This window comes from Ammospiza nelsoni, chromosome 4 (genome assembly GCF_027579445.1).
Source record: "Ammospiza nelsoni isolate bAmmNel1 chromosome 4, bAmmNel1.pri, whole genome shotgun sequence".
NCBI lineage: Eukaryota > Metazoa > Chordata > Aves > Passeriformes > Passerellidae > Ammospiza > Ammospiza nelsoni.
The window spans coordinates 68,826,899-68,850,694 of NC_080636.1; the positions used below are offsets into that span (position 1 = coordinate 68,826,899).

Here is a 23,796-nt window from a genome sequence, read left to right on the forward strand (position 1 = left end):
GTGATTAGCATAGTGGTGTTTTAGTGTGACTGGGGGTGTTGGGAGCTGAGGACAGTAGGAAGGAGTGAGGGAAGTATATTATTGCTATATTCAAGTATATATATTATAATATACTATATCTATAATATATATTATATTATTGCTATATTCAAGTATATTATTCCTATATACAAAAGTATGCCATATAGTGTGAGAGCTGCATAGGAATAAACTAAATTTTTCAAAAAACATTTGATCTGCCTGTAAAGATATTCAAGCATCTGTAAGCAATTCATTATGTTTAAAGTATTGCACAAAATCTACATGGTATTATTATCAGTTTGAGCCTGAATTTGTTTAATCTAATTTTTGTAACTGGCTCTCCTCATGGTTCTTATTGTACTTTCATGGGAACAAAATCATAGTTAAGCATGCATATAAAACCAGTAATAAACTACAGGATGAAAAAAGATAATGAACTTCGTTGTGTGTCTTCAATTTGTCTTACTAGAATTACGAAATAAGATCTGGGATCTGATGAATCTGAGTGCATGTGTTCACGGTCTTGTTCTGTAATTTTATTGCTAGACTGCACAAATAGATAAGGTCAATTCTCTTGTTTTTTGCCTTCTGAAAAAAATGCTAGCCTTGTCACTCACATTCTGCCTGCAATGTCTGAGTTAATCTCTTAGGTTTTGCTATGTTGACTGACATAGTTAGATTTTTACTCAGGGTAATTTTACTTTAATTAATGTAGGATTGATTTAAAATATATTTCTAGAGCTGTATCTGTTCTAGAAAACTGGTTTGAGGAGATAAAAAAGTCACATGTTCTTCATACAGTCTGAAAAACCAAAAATATGTCTGTTAATGATGAGAATGGGAAGGAAATTAAAACAGGATTGTAGTATGGCATTAGGTAAATCAAAAGGATGTAGTAGAAAAGGTCTTCTCGTTGAAGAGCAGTGTATTGGGGAATAGAAGAAATGTGTTAGTCTGTTATTTGCCACTTCAAGATTAAAGCCTTCAGGTCTTCTCCCATTTATTTATGTTGAATTTATACTGATGTGAGCATCTAGTGTCTCAATTAATGGAAAACAGGAACTGAGTGATGTAATGGGGCAAAGAGGAAAAGAAACTGCTGAATGTATATGAGTAACTCTACTTGCACGTGATTTTGACAAGAAGTTAAAAGTTCAGAGCCCTTGTATCTTACTGGATAGACATTATGTCTATCTGCATAACCTTTTGTTCCATAGGGCTTGTAATCACACTTTACAATCAGATAGATATGTTGTAAATTTTTCCTGAAGTCAACTTGAGTAGTTTTATTTAAAATGTTATCCACCATTAAAAACAAGCAAGCATGTGATTGGTTTGATACTAGTTGTTCCACTGTTGAACTAGCCATTGGTGTGAGGTTTTAAGAATACCTTAATTCAAGGTATTAAAGGCAATTAAAACTATCTGTCAAACCTCCTGTTGGTATTAAGCAGAAGTTAATGTTTAGTGATGCATCACTAATGGAGTAGTATAACTAAGAAATTAATCCAGTGTTGTTTCCTTAGTTGCTCCTTAGTTAAGTAACTTTCTATAAGTTAAGTTTTGGCTGGGTTGGTTTCTGCTGTTGGAGAAACAGTACAGTTCTTGTCTTTCCCCTCTTCATTTTAGATTATTATGGATAGCATGATTGGGAAGTATCATTTTGGAAATAGTCTGGTAATTCAGCCAACATTCCTTCATGAACATGCATTCTGAATGACTTCTTTGCTGTGTCTACTGTCTCAACAGGACTGCTATGTCAAAAATTCATACTGGTTCATCAAACAAGTCTATTATGTGTATAATAGAGTTGTGTAAATAAGCCTAACCTGACTAAAATATATTTAGTTTAATACAGTGATTTGAAGTCATTAAAATGGGATTTTAACAAATGGTTAAAATGGCTTAAATATTCTATGACATACAGGTTTGAATAGTCTTGACTAGAGCTAATTAGGGTAGTGCACTTATTCTTTTCAGCCATATTTCATGCTTTTGCTTCTTGCTAAATGAGAATGGAGTAGGTAATGCAGTCTTTTAACTTGGGAATCTTCTGAGTTGTGGTTTTTTTATACCTCTAGCTCTGGGTCTCAGTGACCTTAGAAAATTAAAATGCTTTTGCTAGGTGATAAATGCATAAACATGGTTTCAGCCTCATACAAATAAAAATTATTAATGAAGCATTTTTCTATTTGTTTTTTGGTGATGGTGATCCTATAATAGATTTGTAGGCTTGCTGTGTATCAATAAATCTTGATCAATTCTAAAGACTTGAATTTACCTTTTACAAAGAAGGGGGAAAGTCTTAAACTTAGCTGGAAGAACAATACATTACCAAAATATAATCATTCTATGGTAGTAGGGGAATCTGTCCTCGCTTCCTATCTTGTAAGAACCTAACTTACATTTAGTGGGAACAAAAAACAAAGCTATTTATGTTGCCTTCTTACCATTCAAACATTAAGTACACTCATACCTTCCCTTAAGTGTGACATTTTATAGTGTTTCTAAATTATCCCTCTTTGTAAGTTATTGAAGGAATAAACTGTTTTGTCAGTTTGAATACAGATTTTTGGTAGCTTTTTTGTTTATCTACACTTGTGTAAAGAAAAGAAAAGCAAGCACGATCAGTTGCAAGAATGACATTAAAACTTTTGGTTTACATGCAGCAGTGTGTCTCCCTTGAACAGTAACTTGCATGTTTGTAAACAACGAAAAGGTCTTGTTTTGATAATGACTGACTTTTTGTCAATTCTGGTCATGTGTTAATCAACAAGTGGTAAAATTTTCTTTTAAATTCGTATGTAAGAATATCATTCTTCACAAAGATGCATTTGAACTGAGGTATAGAAAAAGGGGTTTGAATTGAACTTTGCCTTTCTTTAAATTGAACTTTGCCTTTTTGACAATGGGAAAAAAGTAGATCTCTTCAAACGAATATGTGTTTGTATACATATATATGTATATAGATTCATGTAAAAATTCTGGTATATGTATGCACAGTTGTAGATCTTTAAAATTTTCATATTCCAAATACCAAGTTTTTATTTAAGAGATGGATGCATTGTAGTATTTTGATTTATTTAATTCTGTAGTTTGTTCATCTTGTGTTTAACTTCAGGTTAGAATTACATTAAGTGTACGGAAGTAGTGCAGTTGCTTAGGTTTAGATACAAACTTTTGTCTTTACAAAGCAGCTGTTCTGCATTTTAACCCTAAATACAGATGGTTGCTTAGATTCCTATTGCGAACGTGCTTAAGCAGGTTGGCTGTCTACAGTTGTTTGGCTTCAGGTTTGGATATTTCTGAAAACTGCACGTCACGCCAGGGTGCCTTCAGGAAAAAAATAATTCATGCCGTATATCCTTTTTTTGAAATCAGTGCATCTTCTCTGCGATCTGGTTATCCTTTTTCAAGTCTCTCTGCTTTTTCAGCTTCTAGTGACTTGCTACATTTTGAGTTAAATGGTCTTTTTTAGCTAAACTAAGTTGAAGCAAAGGCTTTCCAGCATACCACCTACTGCAAGTACTTAAATGGAAGCACCGGTGTTAAGTCAGTTGTGAAGACTGAAAACAGTATGAATCTGAAGTTCTGACATGCATAACTTGGGAGATCAGGTTCTGCATGTGACTACTATTTGTTTTTCATGCTGTTTCTTTTTCTTTTTTTTTTTTTTTTTGGTATGGTGCTTCAGGTACACAGATGTGGCATGATCTATTATCACATAGCCTGTTCATGTCAGTGAAAGTTTGGCTGTAGGAACTGGTTACTCTTTGCAGTAACATGCTGGGTTTTTGATGTTGGTGAAATTTCTGGAATTCACATGGAAAAATTATTTTGCTGGAATTCATATATTTGTAGTTCTTCCTTTTTGCTCTTCCCAGGGGTTTGTCCTAAACTGAAGACATCAAAATAAATATGGGGAGATGTGATCCAAAACTACTTCTTGACAATCTGAGCCTCTAGGCAGTATCAGCATCATTCTTATGCACTAACTTGCTTCTGGTTTGCGGATTGAGTGACTGCAGTTATAGGTCAAACATGGATTTGATTTTAAAGGTTGTGATTTCTTTGTAATTAGAAGCATTACATGGATCACACACAGTTACTATCTGTGTCTGGACATAGACATCTTTGAGTTATGTATGGCTTTTCTCTGGTGGTTCTTGATACTTTCCCCCTTTTTTACCTCTGTATGGAAGCAGAGGGGATGCAAAATAGTACCGGACTCCAGACATTGACAGTTTTCTGATTTCTTGATGCTTTTATTTTTTTGTATTGTCATTGTAGCCACATGCTGCTACATTTTACCTTTTTGCTTTCACTTTCATAGTACTTTTTCACTCACTTTTTACTTTCATCAATAAATGGTTTTAAATCGCTTTAAAACCTGAACTTTTTTAAAGTACTATGTCTAATTGCATAACACCAGAGGCTTAAACTTCAATTAGATCACTGGAAATATAGTCCAGGAAACCTGTGGGGAGTTTTTTTGTAGAGGTAGATAAGACAGCAAAAATGGCCAGTAGGATGATACGTGAGCTGTGGTGTGTGGGGTCTTTCTTAGGCCTGTGCTGGGTTTCAGTGAAGACTTTGGTTACCTGGGAGCTGGTTGAAATACTTGATCCAGCCCTCAAAAGTTAAACAAGGTGATCTCAGGCAATTTTAAATGAAGGGATTTCAAAAGCAAACAAAAGTAAGTGGCAGCTTTGTGCTCTGAGCACTTTTGATGCAGACTAGGTGCTCAGAAAGAAGCTGTTTAAATGATGCCTTTCTGGATGTCACTTCTGTGTAAAATATTGAAAAGATTTAATGTGCTAGTCATAAGAAATGAGGATGCTATGAACTTTAGGGCTATTCCGTGCTTAGTGTTTTTTTAAAATCTTCAACATTATGATAGTTGCTTCCATATTTTTGGTTTGTAAAGTGTTTTCTGCTTGATAATCTTGCATGATTCTGCACCCCTGACAGTTTTTAACTGGACACTTTATTAAACTGACATAGCTGCTTGGACCAGCTTCGGACCACATAACATGATGCTTCTGGCCACATTTTTGGTAACTGCTTCTCTAAGACATGGCATTCTACTTGGCCATCAATATAACAAAAATATCTAGAATAAATATTCAGGCTATACTTACACTGTTTCTCATTCATTTGTCTTTTATTTGTGCATACTAGTAGAAAGCAGTGATACCAGCAAGGACTTTCTAGGCTAAAGGCAGAATTGCTTGTCTGAGAGCTGTTGAAACTGTAATATAATACTTTAGAGTCACTTTAATTGCTTTTTTTTAATCTTTAACTTTCCATTTTTATGCATATATTTTCCAGGACTTGAAATGTTCATTACCAGTTGGACTTGGACTTTCTGAAACCAAAATAACATCTCATGGCTTTGATGGTGCCAAAGAGGGAGTTGTTGAGGCAGGGCAGTTTCCAAATAAAGGTAAGTGCTTTTTTTTATATTTCTCAATTTAAAATCTTTAGTCATATTCTTACATGGTCAGAATACAATGTTCTGTAACTGCTTTGAGCAATTTGGATGAATGTACACATTTGAGATCTGCATTAGTGACAACCAGTTTATCGTCTCCTGTTAGCTGGGTTGTTAAAATAAGAGAATACATGCTACACTTGCAGTATCTGTCAAGGGACTGGAGGAAACTACTTGGTGTTAAGTTGGTCTGCACTTATGGGAAGGGAAGGCCTTGGGCACCTTGAACTGGTGTCAGGCTGAAGAATTTTACTATTGCATTGTGTTTAAGTTTTCTTCACATTTTGCAGGTTACTGTTCTGATTTGAAACATAACTGGAGAGTTATTTATTTGTTATACACACTTCACCTACTGAGAGCAGATCAAAAAGTGGGATTCTTCTTGGGAGTATTAATGTATGCCTTAGAGAATCTAAGTGATATTAAACAATGAGAAATACAAAGTGATAGACGAGCCAATAATGTCACTATTTCCTATCTAAGAGCAATAGAATACCATGATATTGTATGGGCAAATGGTATTCAATGAATTATGTACCTTTAACAGCTTCTGATTTGAAGCTGTTAAAGGTAGAAAATTTGAAATTATCTCAGTTGTGCAGCTATGAAAATAAGCTCTTTGTAGTCATAAATTTAATTTACATTTTGCTTCATTTCCTGTTTGGTAAAATTCTTTGCTTATGAAAACAGTTGATTTACATGTTGTACTTTACATATATTACAAAGTGAATGCTGTGTTTCTTTATGCCTTTGAAAATAGCAAAATATCTAGCTAAAAACTGGAGCAGATGGCAAACTGCTCACCATTCCTGCTTTTTTGTATTCTATTACCAGGATAACTGTTGCAGCTGTTAAGTGTATTAGCCTGTAAGGGAAAAGTGTCTGAAGATGTTTCAAGCTACACTAATGTGTTTGAAATGCAAATGTTCTGTGGAAATTTCTGTACACAAATTTTGAGCTTTGGACACTTTGGGTATCACAGATTTTCTCCAAGGGTGTTTTCTTGGGATTTTTCCTGATGTTCTAACAAAATCAGAGAGACAAGTGGTAAAAGCTAGGGCTTCCTTTGAAACCATGGACAAAAGTTGAATGATTGCCCTATTTCAAATTCTGTCTTGTGTTTGAATGTCCTTATTAGGGCTTCACTTTTGAATGCAAAGTAGACAGTACTGGAGGGGAAGGGCTTTTAGGATTTGTGGGATGTTGAATGATGAAGCATGCATAAGGCTGTGTTAATACTCTGTCAAATGATAAGGATTTTTTTAACTGCTTGTCTTGGCTCGCTTGCTGAAATGATTCAGGCAAGATCTTGCAGTCAAACTTCTATGCCTGGATGAATTCAGTTGCAGCTCTTATGCAATGTATATCTACAGAGGGACACAGCAAGTGAGCTGTCTTTGTCTCATCTTTTCTCTGCAGTTGGATCCAAATCATTGGATTTATTTTCCCCATGTTAGCAGTGCTCTGTGGAATGTTTTAAAGCTGATTGTTGATCCGATTACTTTGAGTGATGTTTTTGGTGTTACTGATGACTAAATTTTGTCAAAACTGCAAAGTTTAGGTTTAATTTTCTTTCCCCTCAGCACACTGTTAGCCCTGAAGTATATTGGAATTTCTCAGCAAAAGTAAATAAAGTTCCTCCCCAGTATGGTGGTCATTCATCACTACAGAGGAAAAGCTTACTTCTTTTTTAAATCCTGAAAATTCAATAAGGTTGCTGCTTAAGATTTATCTGTTATGAAAGAGTGGCAGAGCTCTGAAAAGCATAATGAGCATAATCCTAAAACAGCTTAGAGAACACACACAGTGCAGGTCATTTAAAGTTGATTGCGTTTTGGTTTGGGGTTTTTTGTTTGGTTTGTTGTTTGTTTGTTTTTTTAAGAGAAAAAACAAGTGCTGTAAAATCTTTCATTTGGGAATGAGTTTACATACTTTCATGGCTAATAACTTGTATGACCTTCAGGATAACTTATTGCTGCATGCTTACACAGACTTAAGAGCCGATGTCAATAAAGTGTATCTGAAATTGGCAGAGATTTCAGGGCTTACTTCACCCTTTAATGCTTTAAGTACCATTCAGTGACAGTGCAGAGTGAATTCTACCTAGACTTGCAAAAGAGTGTTTTAGCTGTGGATTGTTATATAACAATCTTCCATGGAATTTTCTGTTTATGGTCTGTGCTTCACTGATGAGCCCTTCAGTTATACTTTGATTGTTCTTACAGAAAAAAAGAATGGTCATCATGACCTAGAGAAAAAGATTAAATCAAGAAAACTTGGAGTAGTTCACATGGAGAGATGCACCTCTTAAAAAACATTATCATCAGAAATTCCAGCAGCTTTTCTGTGAATACTTCTAAAGCTGCTGAAGCAAATGTTTCTTTGTTTTGAAAATGTGTCTCTGTAAGAGTGCACATTCACTTTGAAGAGAAGATGATGTATTTTCATTGTTAAATGTCCCGTTTTCAGGTTCCTCAGCATCACCCAAATCATCTGTTATATCTCCTAGCAGTGCAGCAGCTAGCAGACTGGCTGGACAAGGTTGTGATTTAATTATTCCCACAGGTATTAAAGCTCTGAATGGATAACGCCCTTGTCTCTGCTGAGACTGTACTAACCCTTCCATGTTTCTAATTATTTGATGTACTGTTAGTTGGAGATAAAATTTCTGTGGGATTTTGGTGGCTTTTACTTCTGACTTCAACAGTTGACAAATTAACTTCTGCTTTCCTCTCTCTGAGCTGCTTTTACTCCGTAAAATTAAAATTATAATTACTATTAATGATAAGTAACAGTAGGTAAAATAGGAGTGGCCAAAATCTTTTCTTTAGGTTAAAGCTGAAACTTTCAGTATTTTTTCCTAAATGATCATATATTCCAATAGACTATGGGGGCAGCCATTAGGAATTCACAACACCCCAACTCAGCTTTGCCACTTGACTCATTTTGTGCCTATGGGCAAATTACTTAACATCTTAGTCCTGCTTCCTCCTACATAAAAGGAGAAAACTTAACTCAGTTACCTCATAAGGGTGTTGAGAGGGTTAATTACTTAATGTTTGCACAGCATGTTGAAGATGTAAGAACACAGTAGAACTTGATGCTAAAGGAATATCTTGAGGCATCTGTATAGACTTTTTTCCAAACTCTTGCTTGCATAAATAACTTGGCAAGACTAAGGTGACTGTAAGTAGCAGTAGGGATCAGAGTCAGGGGTAGTTAAAATGAATATGGACATGATAAATAAAAATGTTGCTTAAAAAGTGACGATACTTAGCAGTTTTTAATATTTAGGACACTAGAAATTTTGCAAAATTGAAACATGGAATCCACATGATATCCCATACTAGCTTGAAAATGCTGAATAATGGCAGTTTGTGTGTGGTGATTTGCCCTAGGTATTTTAGTTAGTTGCTTTAAATCTCTTCTTTGCTGGTTTGTAGAATTAATTGTTCGTAATAGAATGAGCTAATAAAGCTGAAATAAATAAATTAAATATTGGCTGAACACATCTTCTGGAAAGAATGACTTTCATTGGAAAAGATTAAAAACTCTGTACTTCATGACAACAGTATGCCAGTAATTGTTGTTTAATGGCCTTAAGGTTGTAAACAGACTTTTAGATTGATTAAATGCAAAAGAGTGTTCAAAGAGTGGTGGAATTTTTAAACATAGATATAAATGTCTCAAAAATAATAAGAATAAGCATGTCTCAAAAGCTGTTTTAAGTTTTCAGTATGCTTAATTCAGCCTATTCATGAAATAGTGATTATATATATATATATATATATATATATATATATATATATATATACATATACATTTTATATCAGTTTTAGTATAAGTCTTTCTTTCTGGAAATGATTTTAAAAATCTCTTATTCATCTTAAGTTCATACTGTCACGTTGCTCTGCTTTTGGATGTACAATTGCACAAATCTTCCATACCTGCTACTTATTCCTTAAAACAAACAAACAAAAAGCCCAGACCCAAGGCCTTGAAGATTTGCTTTGTGTCTGACACAGGGGGCAGAGCCCAGCAGAAGAGTGGACCTGTTGTGTTAGCAGATGAAGTGAAGAATCCAGCGATGGAGAAACTGGAATTGGTGAGAAAGTGGAGCCTGAACACTTACAAGGTATGCAGCTATGTGTGTGTATGTATTCTATAAGTGAGTTTGCTACTAGATAGGAATAGATCTGTATGAAAGTAAGCTGTTGTGGCAGTGAGCATAAGCAAGAATGTATAAGAAAGGCTTAATTTAAGTGTAACATTCTTTGTTAAATCCCTGGTGCAATGTGGAAATCTTTAATAGGTATTACTGATTTAGCAAGGTAAAGAATGTTCCATTTCTAATGTTCCCTTCGTCATTCCGAATGTAGAGATTTCAGCACTAAAGCTTGGAATTAAATATTTTTTGCTCTTTTTGAGTTGACTGTGGATGCAGTAAGATTTTAGTTGATGTGAAAAAATCAGGGGTATCTAGAAGTTCAAAACTTGTTAATTGCTACTCTGATGGTTTTGTTTCATCTTGGCTGATTGCTTTTTCTTAGTGTGGTAACAGTTGCTTCAATTTGTGTGTGTTTTATATGCTGCTACTTCATGATCAGTTGAGTTTGATGAAATTAAAAGAGTAATGTAAAAATAATGAAAAGGTGCTTAAATCACACCAGTTTGCTAGAAGTGACACTCATTAAAAAGCTATAAGGTAAGGAACAATTGTCAGGGAATGCATTCCTGTCAAAAGTTTAAAGAAAGACCAGTTTTGAAAAATAGCTTCTTGTTATGCCCACATCTTAAATAATAGAGTTGTGAGCAGGTGCATCGGTGAGGTCTACATCAAACCATGAAGAAATTCACACTCTGTGGCAAGGAAAGTCTGAATCCCTCCAGTGTTCTTTATGTCCCAATAAGAACATCCTTCTCAGTGGGGATGAGAAGCAAGGATGGAGCATCCCTAGCGGATGCTTATGCTGTCTTTCTGTTAGAATCAGAAATTTCTTTTTTATGTCTAATGAATTGGCTTTTAGATTTGCTACTTTTCTTGTCATCTAAACATTGTAGCAAGCAAAGGAGTTGCAGTCCAATGGTATCCTGGGGTGCCTTAGGAGGAACATTGCCAGCAGGTTGAGGGAGATGATCCTGTCCCTCTATTCAGCCCTGGTGAGGCACATCTGGAGTGATGTGTCCAGACCTGGGCTCCTCAGCCCAAGAGGGACATGGAGCTCCTGGAGCTGGTCCAGTGGAGAGCAGCAAAGATGGTGAGGGTACTGGAGCAGCGTTCAATGAGGAAAGGCTGAGGAAGCTGGGCCTGTTCAGCCTGCAGAGGAGATGACTGAGAGGGGACCTCATGAATACCTATAGAGTATCTGAGGGGAGAGGGCCAAGAGGATGCGTCCAGGTTCTTCCCAGCAGTGCCAAGCAAGAGGACAAGAGGCAGTGGGCAGAACCTGATGCACAGGAAGTTCCACCTGAACATGAAGAAGAACTTCTTTACTGTGCAGTGACTGAGCACTGGAACAGTTTGCCCAGAGAGGTTATGGAGTCTCCCTCACTCAGTATTTTTAAGATACTCAAAAACCCTCTGGATACAATGCTGTGCAATGTGTTCTGGGATGAACTTGCTTGAGCAGAGATGTTGAACCAGGGGACCCACTGTGGTCCTTTCCAACCTGACCCACTGTGTGATTTTGTCTGTCAGCTACTTTGGAGTGTGCTGTGGTGCAATCAGAATATGTGCTATTCAGCTGAAGCTGTTCTTTAAAATTCTCTTGTCTCTTTAAAACATTGACTCTTGGGATCAAATCTCCTATACTGTGACTAAATAGGACAGGACTTGACCTTATTCTGTATTTTTGGTACCTTGATTTAGAAAACAAACCCACAAAAACTCACGTCTCAAACTCACTGACATGAACCATCAGCCAGAGGACTAGTGAAAAAGTTGCGAAAAAGGGTCTTGGATGTTCTTTGTTTAGAACACTATTTCTTTGGCTGTAGCATCTGCAAAGTTAAGGTTTTTAGTTTTCTTTTTATGGCTTAAGCCTTCCCCTTGTTGAGATCCAGAATCACACCAGAAATGACCTAGCAAACAAAGACTAGCAGTTTCAGAAAACAACATGTTTACTTGAACCTATTCCTGAACATGCCTAAGGAGATGTGTCAGTTATGATCTTTCCCATATTGACTTGCTGCTCACTCTTTTTTTGTGGTATAAGACCATTCATAGAACTTACAAATTCATTTTGAGTTGATAGAGTATTGTGCAACTGTACTTGGAGATGCCATACATTTGTCTCGTAGGCTTTGTACAAAAAACTATTTAATATGAGTATTTAATATTTAAAGTTTTGGACATATTGGCTTGCTTTGGTTCCCATCAGGGAGATCATGGGAAGAAGTGTCCTCCTTATCTCATAATAGTTAACTGTTCATAGGTTTGAAGATGCAGAAATAAAGGACAGGAGTAAGTGTCAGCACTTGAATCCCTCTGAATTTAAAATCCCTGGTATCAATGTACCAGACAGTAATCTACAAGGGGAGTTAGTGATGAAATTTGCTGTTAGGAAGTTCTTTAGGAATCTGACATGAGTAGGTCCTATACCATGGTGTCTGTATCAGGGGTTGAGAAATCCAAATTATTGGTATGTTAGAAGTCATTCCCATCTATAAATGCCTTTGTAACTACCATTGCCATTCACATTCTCTGGTCAAGTGCTCCCTAATAATCATGAATCAGTGTGAAGAGAAATTGCCCTTCATAGTCTAGTGACAGGATCTTGTTCTGTTCTTTCTTCTGCCCATGCCTTCCCCTTTGGATGAGAAAGTGGTTTGCAGTTTAGCAAAAACATTTAGGCCCAAGAAAGTCAAGATTCTTCTTGACTTTCAGCAATTCCAACAAGCTTGTCTTTTTGTTTTTCATACAACTTAAATTTTGAGGGGGAAAAAAAGGCAAACCTGTTTTACAAACCTCTCTAACACTGGGTTAGTAGAACGTTTATTTCTGAGACATGTCCAGTAATGCCTCCGTTCATCTTTGGCATATACAATGTATTTTGGTAACCTTTTTTTCTCTGAGTTCTTCTCTGAATTTTTCTTAAGCTTTGCATTGGATGACTTTTTTGAGTTGCATGGTCTTTTCTATGATAGCTTCCTTTATAAATACTCTTAGGACAAAGCACAATGGAATTAATGCATGGAATTTTCTTTGCTAGTGAGAATATAGAGCAACTTGTGTGCTTGTACTAGTCCCCTTAGAGCTGGAGTAAATCAAAATAGATTGGGGCATTTTCTTTGTCTTTTGCTACATCTGAGTTAACAAAGTATCCAGTGTAAGTCTTTCCAATTACTGGTGTTTCTTCACTTGTCACTGCTGGGCCTTTAAAGATATTTTTCTGTGACTTATGAAGCAAATACCCCTTGGCTGAAAATAATTCCTTCACTTGTAATTTATCCTTGCTTTCAAAAATTTTGCTTTCCATGATTCAGATTTTTCTCTTGCATTTCCGTGGGGGTTTGTGTGTGTGTGTGCGTCAGCTCTTTTGGAAAATAGCCAAAATTTGACCATCACTTCCACAGTTCCTATTGAAAGGCTTATTTATGCTCTGAGCACACTTAGAGCTGAGCTGTATTTTGCAATTTCTCATGGAGTCTTTGGTAGCAAAGTTGTATTCTCTGTTATGATTTGTTATGCTCTCCTGAATTTCTGATGCTTAGCAGACAAATGTCACCTAGATTAGCTGTGCTTTTTCTTGTCAATTACTGGACTCTAACAAAGTAGCCCAAATAGTCTGTATCTTCTGACCTAAACCTCATGGGTCATGACCAACTTGATCTCCTTGGTCATTCCTGAGTCTCTCCTGTGTTCCTCTATCACGTTAAGAAGGGACATGGAAATTCTAGCAGGTAGAATATGCGTCTCCTTTGGGCACAAGTAAAGATGGTATTAATCTAAAGTCCTTGAATTGGGAAACCCTGGAAAATCCAGTGCTCTAGAGTATTTGGGGAGTATGTTATATTATAAGTTTGGGCATTATTTCACAAAAATAAAATTTAAAATAGCAGCTTTGTGCTTAGGTTAAGTCCTTTCAGAGTAGTTGGGGCCTTGACTACTAACTTAATTTCTTTGTACCTTTTGTTTCTAGCAGTAATTTTTCATATGTCTAAGTTGGTAAGTTGGTTATTCCTTCACACCTTGTGACCACAGACTAACTTCAAGTAACTTAGTAGAGCAGTAAATAATTCTGCTTTCCATAGAGAAACTGTATAGCTTTGCTACATATCTGCTTTGCAAATGGCTTCTCCTGTGTCTCAGTCAAGGGAAATCCCCAGTGTGCATCTTGGGAGGCTCACTGCCAAGCTGGGCTCGAATCTCTGGCAGAGAAGGTGTCACAGATCCATGGAATGTGGTAGCAGCCTGCTCTGTCACAGCCATAGGCTGGGTGAGAGTGTCTACAGCTGCATAAGAGCACATTTCCTGCTCAGTGTGTTAATGAACTGCAAGCCTACTAAGAGTTTGACATGACAGAAAAGAAATAGCCTTTCTGAGTAAATCATCTCCATTTTATAGATGTGTAAATAATAAGTGCATTTTAATACTCTTGTGTATTTCTCAGTAGGAGCTCCCAGTTTCCTATTCAGCTTCAAAAAAACCATGCTGAAAACCATCACCTTCTTACTTGCCCCCTAAAAAAAAACTCAAAATGAACATTTTTGGAAAATTTAACATGGATGCTCTGATCAGATACTTGGTAGACAAAGTCCAAAAGATTACTAACTAGACATTTTTGTATAGTATATGGTACTATAAACTGACTTAAATGCAAGGGGCTAAAATGCTTCTTTTAACTTAATGAGATTCACCAAACCTATACAAAGATAAGTGTTCTTTTACTTGAGAAACAATTAGTTATGCTCTTGATTTGCTAACTTGAATATTCATCTTAGTAGGAGTTGAGACTTGTCCAGCTGTTCTTGCTGAGTCCTGATAAACTTCTAAAGACTGTGTTGTTTTTTCAGTTTGTTGTGCAAACTTATATTGGGAGGGGTGGTTGTGAAAGAATTGTGTGTAATTATATGTCCCTTGAAGCTGAAAATGGGTGTATGCTGTGTTGTCTTGAATATACTTGAATCTTTATAATTTAATTTTTTTTCTGCAGTGTACACGTCAGATCATCTCTGAAAAACTGGGTCGTGGCTCAAGAACAGTAGACCTGGAACTAGAAGCTCAGATAGATATATTGAGAGACAACAAAAAAAAATATGAAAATATCTTGAGACTGGCACAGACACTGTCCACACAGCTCTTCCAGATGGTACATACCCAAAGGCAACTTGGAGATGCATTTGCTGACCTGAGTTTGAAATCATTGGAACTTCATGTAAGACTTTTACAGTGTTAAAAAAATACAGCAGCAGAGATGAAGATAAGCCTAATTGACACGTGCAGGGTGTCTGCTACCTAGCAGCTACTTTTATAAACATTGCAGTTAACAATATATTAGATACTCTTTGTGTTGAAAACACTTAAAACTGTATGAAATTATTGAAATTACTGTAGTTCTTTATTGTTTCTTAAATGTTAGCCTCTAGTTGATGGTTGAACTCAAGAACTGACAATTTTGCTTTGTAGAGAAAATGCACTTTAGTATTAATTTTGCACCTAATGAAATGTCATCAAAGTGTTCCAGAGTGTTACGTCATTTCAATTACAAGATGTCTTTGGGGAATGTGCCTGGGAATAAGTAGATTAGGGCACATTACTTCACTTGGGCACATTTAATGTGAGTAAATTATTTTTCTGTAGCATATTTAAGCATTGAGATTTGATCTCTAAGTCCTTTTTTAATCAGAATTTTCCTACTAATAAGACTAATCTGTATTCTTATGTTGTCTGGAGTTGCTGAGCAAGAGAGGCAATCTTGAGATATCTGGGTTGTTATGATTCCATGGTTTAGAAGTTTATGTAACACTGGCACTTTCCTTTGCCAGTGGTAAAGCTGTTTGCTGTCAAGAGAGACAAGATGCATGTTGCTTACAGAGTATAGTATCTGGCTTGCTTCTACATTGCTTTTTCTGCATTTGCAAAGTTAAAACAATTTGATCCTTTGGAAAACCAATATTAAATGGTTTAATAATTCCCTGAAACATAGCTGCTGAAACAGCTCAGATTATCTTTGTGATTTTAAAAACATCTGTCTTTTCATAATTGACTTTTCCCATTGAGTTTTAAGGGAGTAGGTGGAGTTCATGCTTGCACAGAGGAACCTTAAGTGATAGCTAGCTGAAAAAATGTGAAACTCCTACACTAATGTGGAGGAATTTTTAATGTTAGTCTGACAGATGAAAATCTGTGAATGTAGAGCATTTCTAGCAGCTAAGAAATTAAATTATCTGCTAAAAGAAGCTTTTGATAATCAGTTTATTCTTGACAAAAATATGGGCATGTGGTTTGTGGCAGATCTTAGTGATTGTTGTGAAGTATGTGCTGAAACTGGATGTTTCTTCCAAAACTTGGATGGAATCTGGCATCATGCTCATTTAATGAATCTTGGGGTTTTTCCCATGATTAGCTTGTAACTTCTAATGGGAATACTGATCTTCCAGTTTCTTTCAGCATCTTGTATTGGTCTTGGACTTTGCTTCTGTCATTCATCTCTTGTGTGGATTCTTGAATGGGGTTGTTGATGAAAACCAAATAAAGGTTTCTGCTGCTGTAATGAGAGTTATCTAACCTTTGCTTCCTGGAGATTTGCCTGGTGTTTCTCTTTCCCTTTTGTGTTTTCCCTCTGTTTAATCTGTAATGTATTATCATCTGTAGCCAGGCCTACTTTTGGATATTTGGGTTTTTCCCTCTAAAACTTGTGCAGGACTAAAAGTAACATTTCTGAACAGTTAGTCTTTCATGTTTAGTGTGATAACAGTATATAAGCTTAAGTAAAATCAAACCCCCCCCCGAGTATCAAGGTAATACTTTTTCTTTTAAACATGATAACACAAGAAATTTTTTATGTGGTATCTGGTGAGGTATTACTTCATGTGAATGGGTTGCTGTTTCTCTTTTGGATCCAAAGATAACTGCTGGTTCCAGGCTCATATGCCTCTAATTATATAGGCAGATGAATCCCAATTTTAATTGATCTGAGCATAGAGTATGAACTGAATGTAAACTCTGGGTGTAGAAAGGATTTCCTGTGTGTTTCGTAAGAGGTATCCACAGAGGTCATGGACAAAACTGAAAAGTTTGTATGAAACTATGAGCCATTGAAGGGAACATGATTGTTGGTCAGCATATTCCTTAGTACTGCAGGCCACTGCTGGCCCATCCTTCTTACCTCCCCCTTTGAACTGATGGTGTTTTCATTTGGGTCTGGCATGATCTGTGTGAGAGACCAGCTGGAAAACTAATTGCAGTCTTGCCTGCAGGAGGAAGAATAGATGGGACTAAGCTGCTGCAAGGGGCACTTCTACTGCTGTTGTCTCTGCCAGCATGCTGCTATTTCTTCTCTGTGCTAGCACTCGTGTTAGCTGTGTAGCTGGCAATGTAAGAGCAAAGCCAGCTGGAAAATACTTGCTTTGGTTTTTTCCCAGCAAAATCTGTAGCAATTTAGTCAAGTGCTTTTGCTGCCCAGGCAGCTGTACAAAGCAAAGATGACAGATCTTTAGCAGTGTTTACAGGGCTTAGCTCGTAAAAACTTGCCCTGATTTCTCTTCCTTTTTTCTTCTCCTTCAATTTCTCACTTCCACTGCACCTTCTTTTCTAGAGGATTCTTCCCTTACCATTGCCAATTACCTATTACCCTTACTGTTGTGAACTTGTTAACATGAAATATCATTTGGCTCTGGTGCTCATTTTCTAGACAGATGAAAAGAAGCTGGGAGAACAGAGCACTTCTGAGTCAGTTGTTGGCAGTGTGCAGGCCTAAAAAGACCAAAGTTCCAAATAGGAACCTAGTGTGTTTTATAGTCATTACAACCAGGGATTGTACTCTTTTCTGAGAACTCCCATCTGTAGAATATGGAGATGCTATATGGATGACATAGATATAATAATTGGATTCATTTGGCATCCATGCATTGGGAAAATCTTTGCAGCCTTGCTCAGCTTACTCTGCTGTTAACAAAGAGACATGGACAAACATATGTCTAAATGTGAATAAAATGCCTTGGAAATAATTTTGCCCTCATCTCTTTGAAATTTATGGATGAGCTACATTAAAATTTTTATTTGCTATTCATTATAATGCTCTGCTCTTCAATTATTTACAGCCTATTAAACCATGATAGATGTTGGGGTTTTTTGCAGTGCTCCTTTCCAGAATGTAAGAATAAAACTTAATAGCTAATTAATGCTGTGTGCCCTTGTGAATTTAGTTACATTTAATGTATTTAATGTAGCAGTGTCTCTGTTCTTCTTAAAGTATTGCCTAGACAACCATGAGAAATGATGGATTAAAACTCTGCTGAATGACTGTGAAGATTGCATTAGCACTTGATTTTAAGTAACATTCAAGATATCAGAGTGCAGAAAAATCACATAAATTAGGATTTAACACCATGTGTGGTAAAAAAATTCATAAACTATGTTTGACTGATGTTGGAGAGATTTCATAAGAACTGTGAACAAAATATTGTATTGAAATAACATTGGTTTAATCATAATCATACCCAAACAGAAGTGAAAGACCTGCCACATCTGTGTTTGCATTTTTTTATATAGTTGCTAATGAATGCTATGATTTCAATTGATCTACAGCTTTGTTTTCTCTGTTCTTTGTTTATAGGAGGAGTTTGGCTACAATGCAGATACGCAGAAACTTCTAGCTAAAAATGGAGAAACACTTCTCGGAGCTATTAACTTTTTTATTGCCAGTGTGAACACATTGGTGAATAAAACAATTGAGGATACATTGTTGACTGTGAAGCAGTACGAAAGTGCCAGGTAGCTATCCTGTGTCCAGCTCCTTTCCCTAAGAATTAATCCTTGGGAAGCAGAGTCTCTGTCAGCTTAGGTCTTGTATTTGAGTGACTGACCTGTCAGATAAAAACCTCATAACAGAGCTCTCATCCAACGAGGGTTTCTGTTTAACTGTAGATGATTGCACAGATCTTCCAATGTTTTGTACGTTTCCTTGTAGACTGAATTTTACTTGTTAGCTGTAGGAGTAATTATAGCTGGTTTTTCCCACGTGCTAGATTAAGGTGGCTTTCTAAGTAGCGTGACAGTGGAAGATTAACACTTTTATCCACCTGCATTGCAATAGGTAAAATAATCTCTGACTGAAAAACACTTCATCTTGTGCCTCTGTTGATGAACAATGCCTGCAATTCACACTTGGTTTTTTATGCAGACATTTCAGGCTTGGTCAGAAAGGGGAAAATAAACTAGAAATTTTTCAGTGAGTGAATAATGGCTTTCTTATCCTGGAGAAGGCTACTTTTAGATGTGGCGTAGTATTCTAAAGCTGGGTTCCTTTTTTCTGTCAAGGACTTGTAGCTCTTTCTGATGAGTGGTTCCATTCTTACTTTCTTTCACTTACCAGAATAAAGTGCATTTTTTTTTAATTTGACAAAAGATGCAGTTTATACATATAATTTTTTGTGATATTTGGGGTTTTTTTAGCTCCAAAATTGCAAACTGCCTAAATTTGGAATTTCCTCCTTTTTTTAATTGTTCTGTTCTAATGCTTATTTTTGAACAAAATAGTAGGTTATTGTTTTGGTATTTAGGTAAACTTTCAAAGGCACGAAAGGTAGAATTAATGTGTAGATAAGGTATTGCTTTATTTTTGACATGTGTTTTGAAAAAAAAAAAAATTGGTTCATATATCCAGGTATCCCCTGGAAAATTTATGCAAAATACATCTGCTGCAGTTGTTCTTGTCAGTCATTTTCAATATATGGTTCTTCCCTCCTGAAATACCTTCATTGCTTTCCCTTTCTGTTCACTAAAGAAATCAAATATTTTGCCATTTTAATAAGTCAAATAAATTATAAAGGTTCTTCACCGACATGGCCAGTTCATTATTTTGCACTGTGAAAATAAGTCACATTTATTTCTGTGCCTCTTCTTTCCTGTTCCCTGTTGCACTTTAGCATTCATCTGTTCCCCTCCTTTGTCAGTTCTCGATAAGTTTAATGGTTTCCTTTTTGGAATTAAGCCATAAATTACTTATAAATCCTCAATGATAGTGGCAGTGAGAATCAGGAGGAAGAGCCCTGTGAATATTATTGCTTTTACCTCTGAAAAGGTTGTATTTTTCTTTTGAGCAGTTACATCAACTGAAAATTGTGTTTCATAACCAGTTTTTAATCCTGATTTGTTTCCACTTAAAGAAATGTCTGTAAAGAAAGCATGTTTAAAAGGCCAAAAATATTGTGGTTTGTCCCATTAAAATAGGCGGATATGCTAGGTTCCATTATTTGACAACTACAGAAAAGTATGGACGGAAGAGTGATGCTTTGGGTGGGGCTGCACCATCTTTTTGCAGTCTGTTTTTCCATAGGACTTTTTCAAAGTTCTCAGAAAAGTATTTGTGGACGAACTATGAAACTGTCCAATTAATACATATGGAGCAGCCTGGAGCATGCTGAAAACGCTTTAGGTCAGAGTTTGGTGTAAGTGACCTGTTCCTCAAACATCTGCTTAAAGGGGGTGTCATGCTCTGGGTCTGCCTCTTACTCTCAACACAAACTCTCCAGTGAACTGATTCAACAGCAGAAGAATGACCTGAAAAATATTTGCTAGCTTTTTCTGGGTCAGTAGGTTGAGATGTCTCAGGAGAAGCTCTGACTACTGAAGCCTGTACAAAACAGAGGGGCTGAGGGCATGTGGCTGAGACAGGAAGAGAAAAGGGAGGATGCTTGTTTAGGCAGTTTTATACAATGTGCTTGATGAATAGGAGGAGAGAGGAAAAAACTTGCCCAGGTTTTTTTTTTATTATTATTTTGGGGTTTTTTTTCCCTGTACTTAACTCTTTTGTTCATCTTCTGTTGTACTTAGACTTATATCTGAGGTCACTTTTAAGGCACTGCCCTTAGATGGTTCTTTTTTCCCTTCTCCTCTTTCTTGCCAGGATTGAATACGATGCTTATCGAACAGACCTGGAAGAGCTGAACCTGGGCCCTCGTGATGCAAACACTCTGCCAAAGATTGAACAATCACAGCAACTGTTTCAAGTGCACAAAGAGAAATACGACAAAATGCGTAACGACGTATCTATCAAATTGAAATTTTTGGAAGAAAATAAGGTAAGCTGCTACTTCTCATGTTATGATTAGGAGTTTTGTTCTACAAGTTGTTACATCTTGAAATATGTATTCATTTAGAAGTAGAATGAACAAGGAAAATAAGTTGAATTTTTGGAGTTCTTGCTGTATCACTGTAGGACACACTTTTAGAGCAAGCAGCTTTAGAAGTCCCTAATCCAGCTACTCCAGCTACAAATAACAAACATTGTGACAGTAAGTTTCTTGTTGATACAAGAGGTTTCAAGTTTGCAGAAATATTACTTTTTCCAGTTTACCATGTTTATGGTCAAATGAGTCACAAAATTACTGATTTAATATTCAAAGTAACATGTACATTTGGCAACATTGTCACAGAGGTTATGCACAAAGAAGGAGACAGAACCCTGAGGAGGCTTCTTCAATATTAAGCTTTTTTTTAAGAATTTGAACTGAGAAGTACTACTTTCTATAATTAATGCCTTTATAGTTTCTTAATTTAAAACAGGACTCTTGAACTGTTGGCTTGAAGGGTGGGGTTTTTTCATGTTTATTTCAACCCTGCATTTCATCTATACCCTCTTAATGATGGGATTCTTACCCTTCTTATTCTACCAGGCAAAGATAAAACTGCTATATAAAACTTTATTTTTTCTCTGATAAATAAGTCCTTTGAAATTGTCTCTAATTAGATGTGAAAATTATGGTCTTTCAAGATCTGATTTTTTCTTACTCGTGGTAAATGAGATGGTTATAATCATGTGTGTTTATATTTCCCATGTTTTCAGAGGAAAGAAAAGGTGATTAAAACTTACATAGGAGGTAGTTGTCACTCTATCCAGGGTTAACATTATCAGTGGGTTAACATTTTCAGTATGGGTTGATTAACGTATTTTAAAAATTGAAACACAGGTAACAACAGCCTGTCAAAGAATACATGACTGGCCCCAGATTACAATAGCAAACTATGCTCCTTGCCTGGAAGGAGGAAAATTTAAAGGAAAAATCATAGGGACAGGCTAAACCAATTAAAATGGATTATTATTTTGTATTCTTGAATATATTATCACATATTCAGTTGCATCATCTTCTTAGAATAAATGTGGGGCTCAGGGAAGAAACATGAACCATGAACAGATGATAAGACAACGGTTGAGAAAATAAGCAAACTACTTTTTGGTTTCCAAAACAATATACGCTTAAAACAGCTCCTGAGCACTGTTCCTTCATACATCTAAGGCATCTGCCTTAGATCTCCCTGATCTGGAGCCACATAGCCAGCAAAAGCTGGCTTTGTGATGAACCAGATCATCAGGTGACTGAACTGGCATTGGCCTGACTGTATTTCTAGCTCTTGCTGAAAAAATTGGAAAATAAAAGGATTGAAAAAAATCATATTGAAATTTATTTTCTTGAAGAAGCTGAATCTAATCTAAATGCTGATACTGAGCCTTAAATTAGAAAATGTTCCTGAGAGCTGGGTTTTAAAACTGTGCTAGATTGAAAACAGGTATGCTGAAGGTGTCTTCCTACTCTCCCCACCTTTGTTTTCTTCTTTTAGTAAGTTACTTGCTACCACTACAATGTACCTCTGTTAAAATGGTTTAATCCTTCCAGCTTATATCTGTACAAGAATTATGATGCTTAAGCTCAAATTAGTTTAAAATAGGAGTTACCCTACTTCCTCATGGTTTCCATTATCTATATAACACACCAATTTATGTTTAAATGCATAGGAAGGCTTCAGAGCGAAGGCATTTTATTTCCATCTTGTACAAAAGATATTTCCATAATTTTTTTAAACTAAATTAGATAGCTTAGGGAACACTGAAGAAGTTGTCTTCCTAGTGACAGTCTTGAATTAGACCAAGCATCCTGTTAGCAGTCACAGCCTACAAATTGTTTCTGAAAGAGATTGTTTTTTCCTTCCTGCCTTTTATATTAATACAGTAGGGAATCTCACATGCTTAAGCCTTTTTATCAGTGGTTGACATTTCTCAGTTTTGACACTGGAGATGTAAAAATATTTACTAAAGGGTGTGTGTAATTTTGTTCCCAAATGAGCTATAGAAAGGACTTCCTTTACACTTTAATATTGGCTTAAATATAATTATCTGCTGAGAGCTTTTCTGAGGTGAGCTTTACTTTATTTTTTTTATATTTTTATTTATTGTGTAAGATGACATTATGTCATCATGGCAGTAGTTTGAAGGGAGTGAAGGAAGCAGCTTACCCTGTAGTGTAGGAGTAGCAGGTAGGATGGTTTGTGCCTGCCTTGGGGAAGAAGGGCATAAATTGGTGGAGAAGCAGTGGAAAGGGAAAGGGATGTGCTGCTGTTTCCAGCAGGTCCCTGCTCTGAGGCACAGAGCAGCCGTGTATGAAGCTTGCACTGCAGTGGCCTTGGACAGAAAAGCTCAGTCTGTGGTTTGCCAGTCTTTTCTTTCCTGTGGCTGAGACTGCTGGCACAGAAGCATTGCCTTTTACACTTCAGCTGCCTTTCTGAAAAAAAAAAGTGTAAGAAGGGAGCAGGAGCAGCAACAATTCTGTGCTGTCTGCTGTTGGTGGTGTATTTCTGTAAAGTACTTGTTCCCAGCATAAAGTGGGCATTCAAGTTTTTATAATGGGTGTAGGTGAACAGAACTTTGTTTTCTGAGCAAATACACTCAGTCTCATCCCTTGATGAGAATCTGTTTTAAAGAGAATAGCTACTGGAGGAGAGAGAGTATTTGATATTCCAGGAGGAGCAGAAAGAGAGATCAGGAGAATCTTTGCAGAGTTCCCGTGTAACACTGGTTGGCAGGACTGAGATGGGTTCCAGTGTGACTGTCTGATAATATTTCTTAATTAAGTGCAGAGATCAGATCTAGAACAGAATAATCCTGAAACAACTTTTTAGTTCAGGTTTTCCCTGTTGTTGCTGTTTATGGCAGCATAAATCCATTGGTTCAGTCAGGAGCAGTTCAGCTATCAGCAGTGTGTTCCTAGTAAATGGTGTTGCAAAGAACCTCTGAAGCCAGTTTAACTGGCTGGTGGGCTCCAGTTGGTCTGTGGTGCTGCAA

The 23,796-nt window shown here is 36.5% G+C and overlaps 1 protein-coding gene across 7 annotated transcripts in view; it reads left to right on the plus strand.

The window, feature by feature from the left end:
• Window positions 1–23,796, plus strand: part of ARFIP1 (ADP ribosylation factor interacting protein 1) — a 40,827-nt gene that overhangs the window by 11,048 nt on the left and 5,983 nt on the right. For 5 of the 7 annotated variants that reach the window (XM_059470839.1, XM_059470836.1, XM_059470841.1 and 2 more), the window contains 6 exons: window positions 5,353–5,467; window positions 7,985–8,080; window positions 9,541–9,650; window positions 14,671–14,892; window positions 18,295–18,452; window positions 20,587–20,761. In XM_059470839.1, the coding sequence (XP_059326822.1) occupies window positions 5,353–5,467; window positions 7,985–8,080; window positions 9,541–9,650; window positions 14,671–14,892; window positions 18,295–18,452; window positions 20,587–20,761 (876 nt within the window). The remainder of the gene's footprint in view (window positions 1–5,352; window positions 5,468–7,984; window positions 8,081–9,540; window positions 9,651–14,670; window positions 14,893–18,294; window positions 18,453–20,586; window positions 20,762–23,796) is intronic. The other 2 variants (XM_059470838.1, XM_059470840.1) reach the window with 2 other exon arrangements.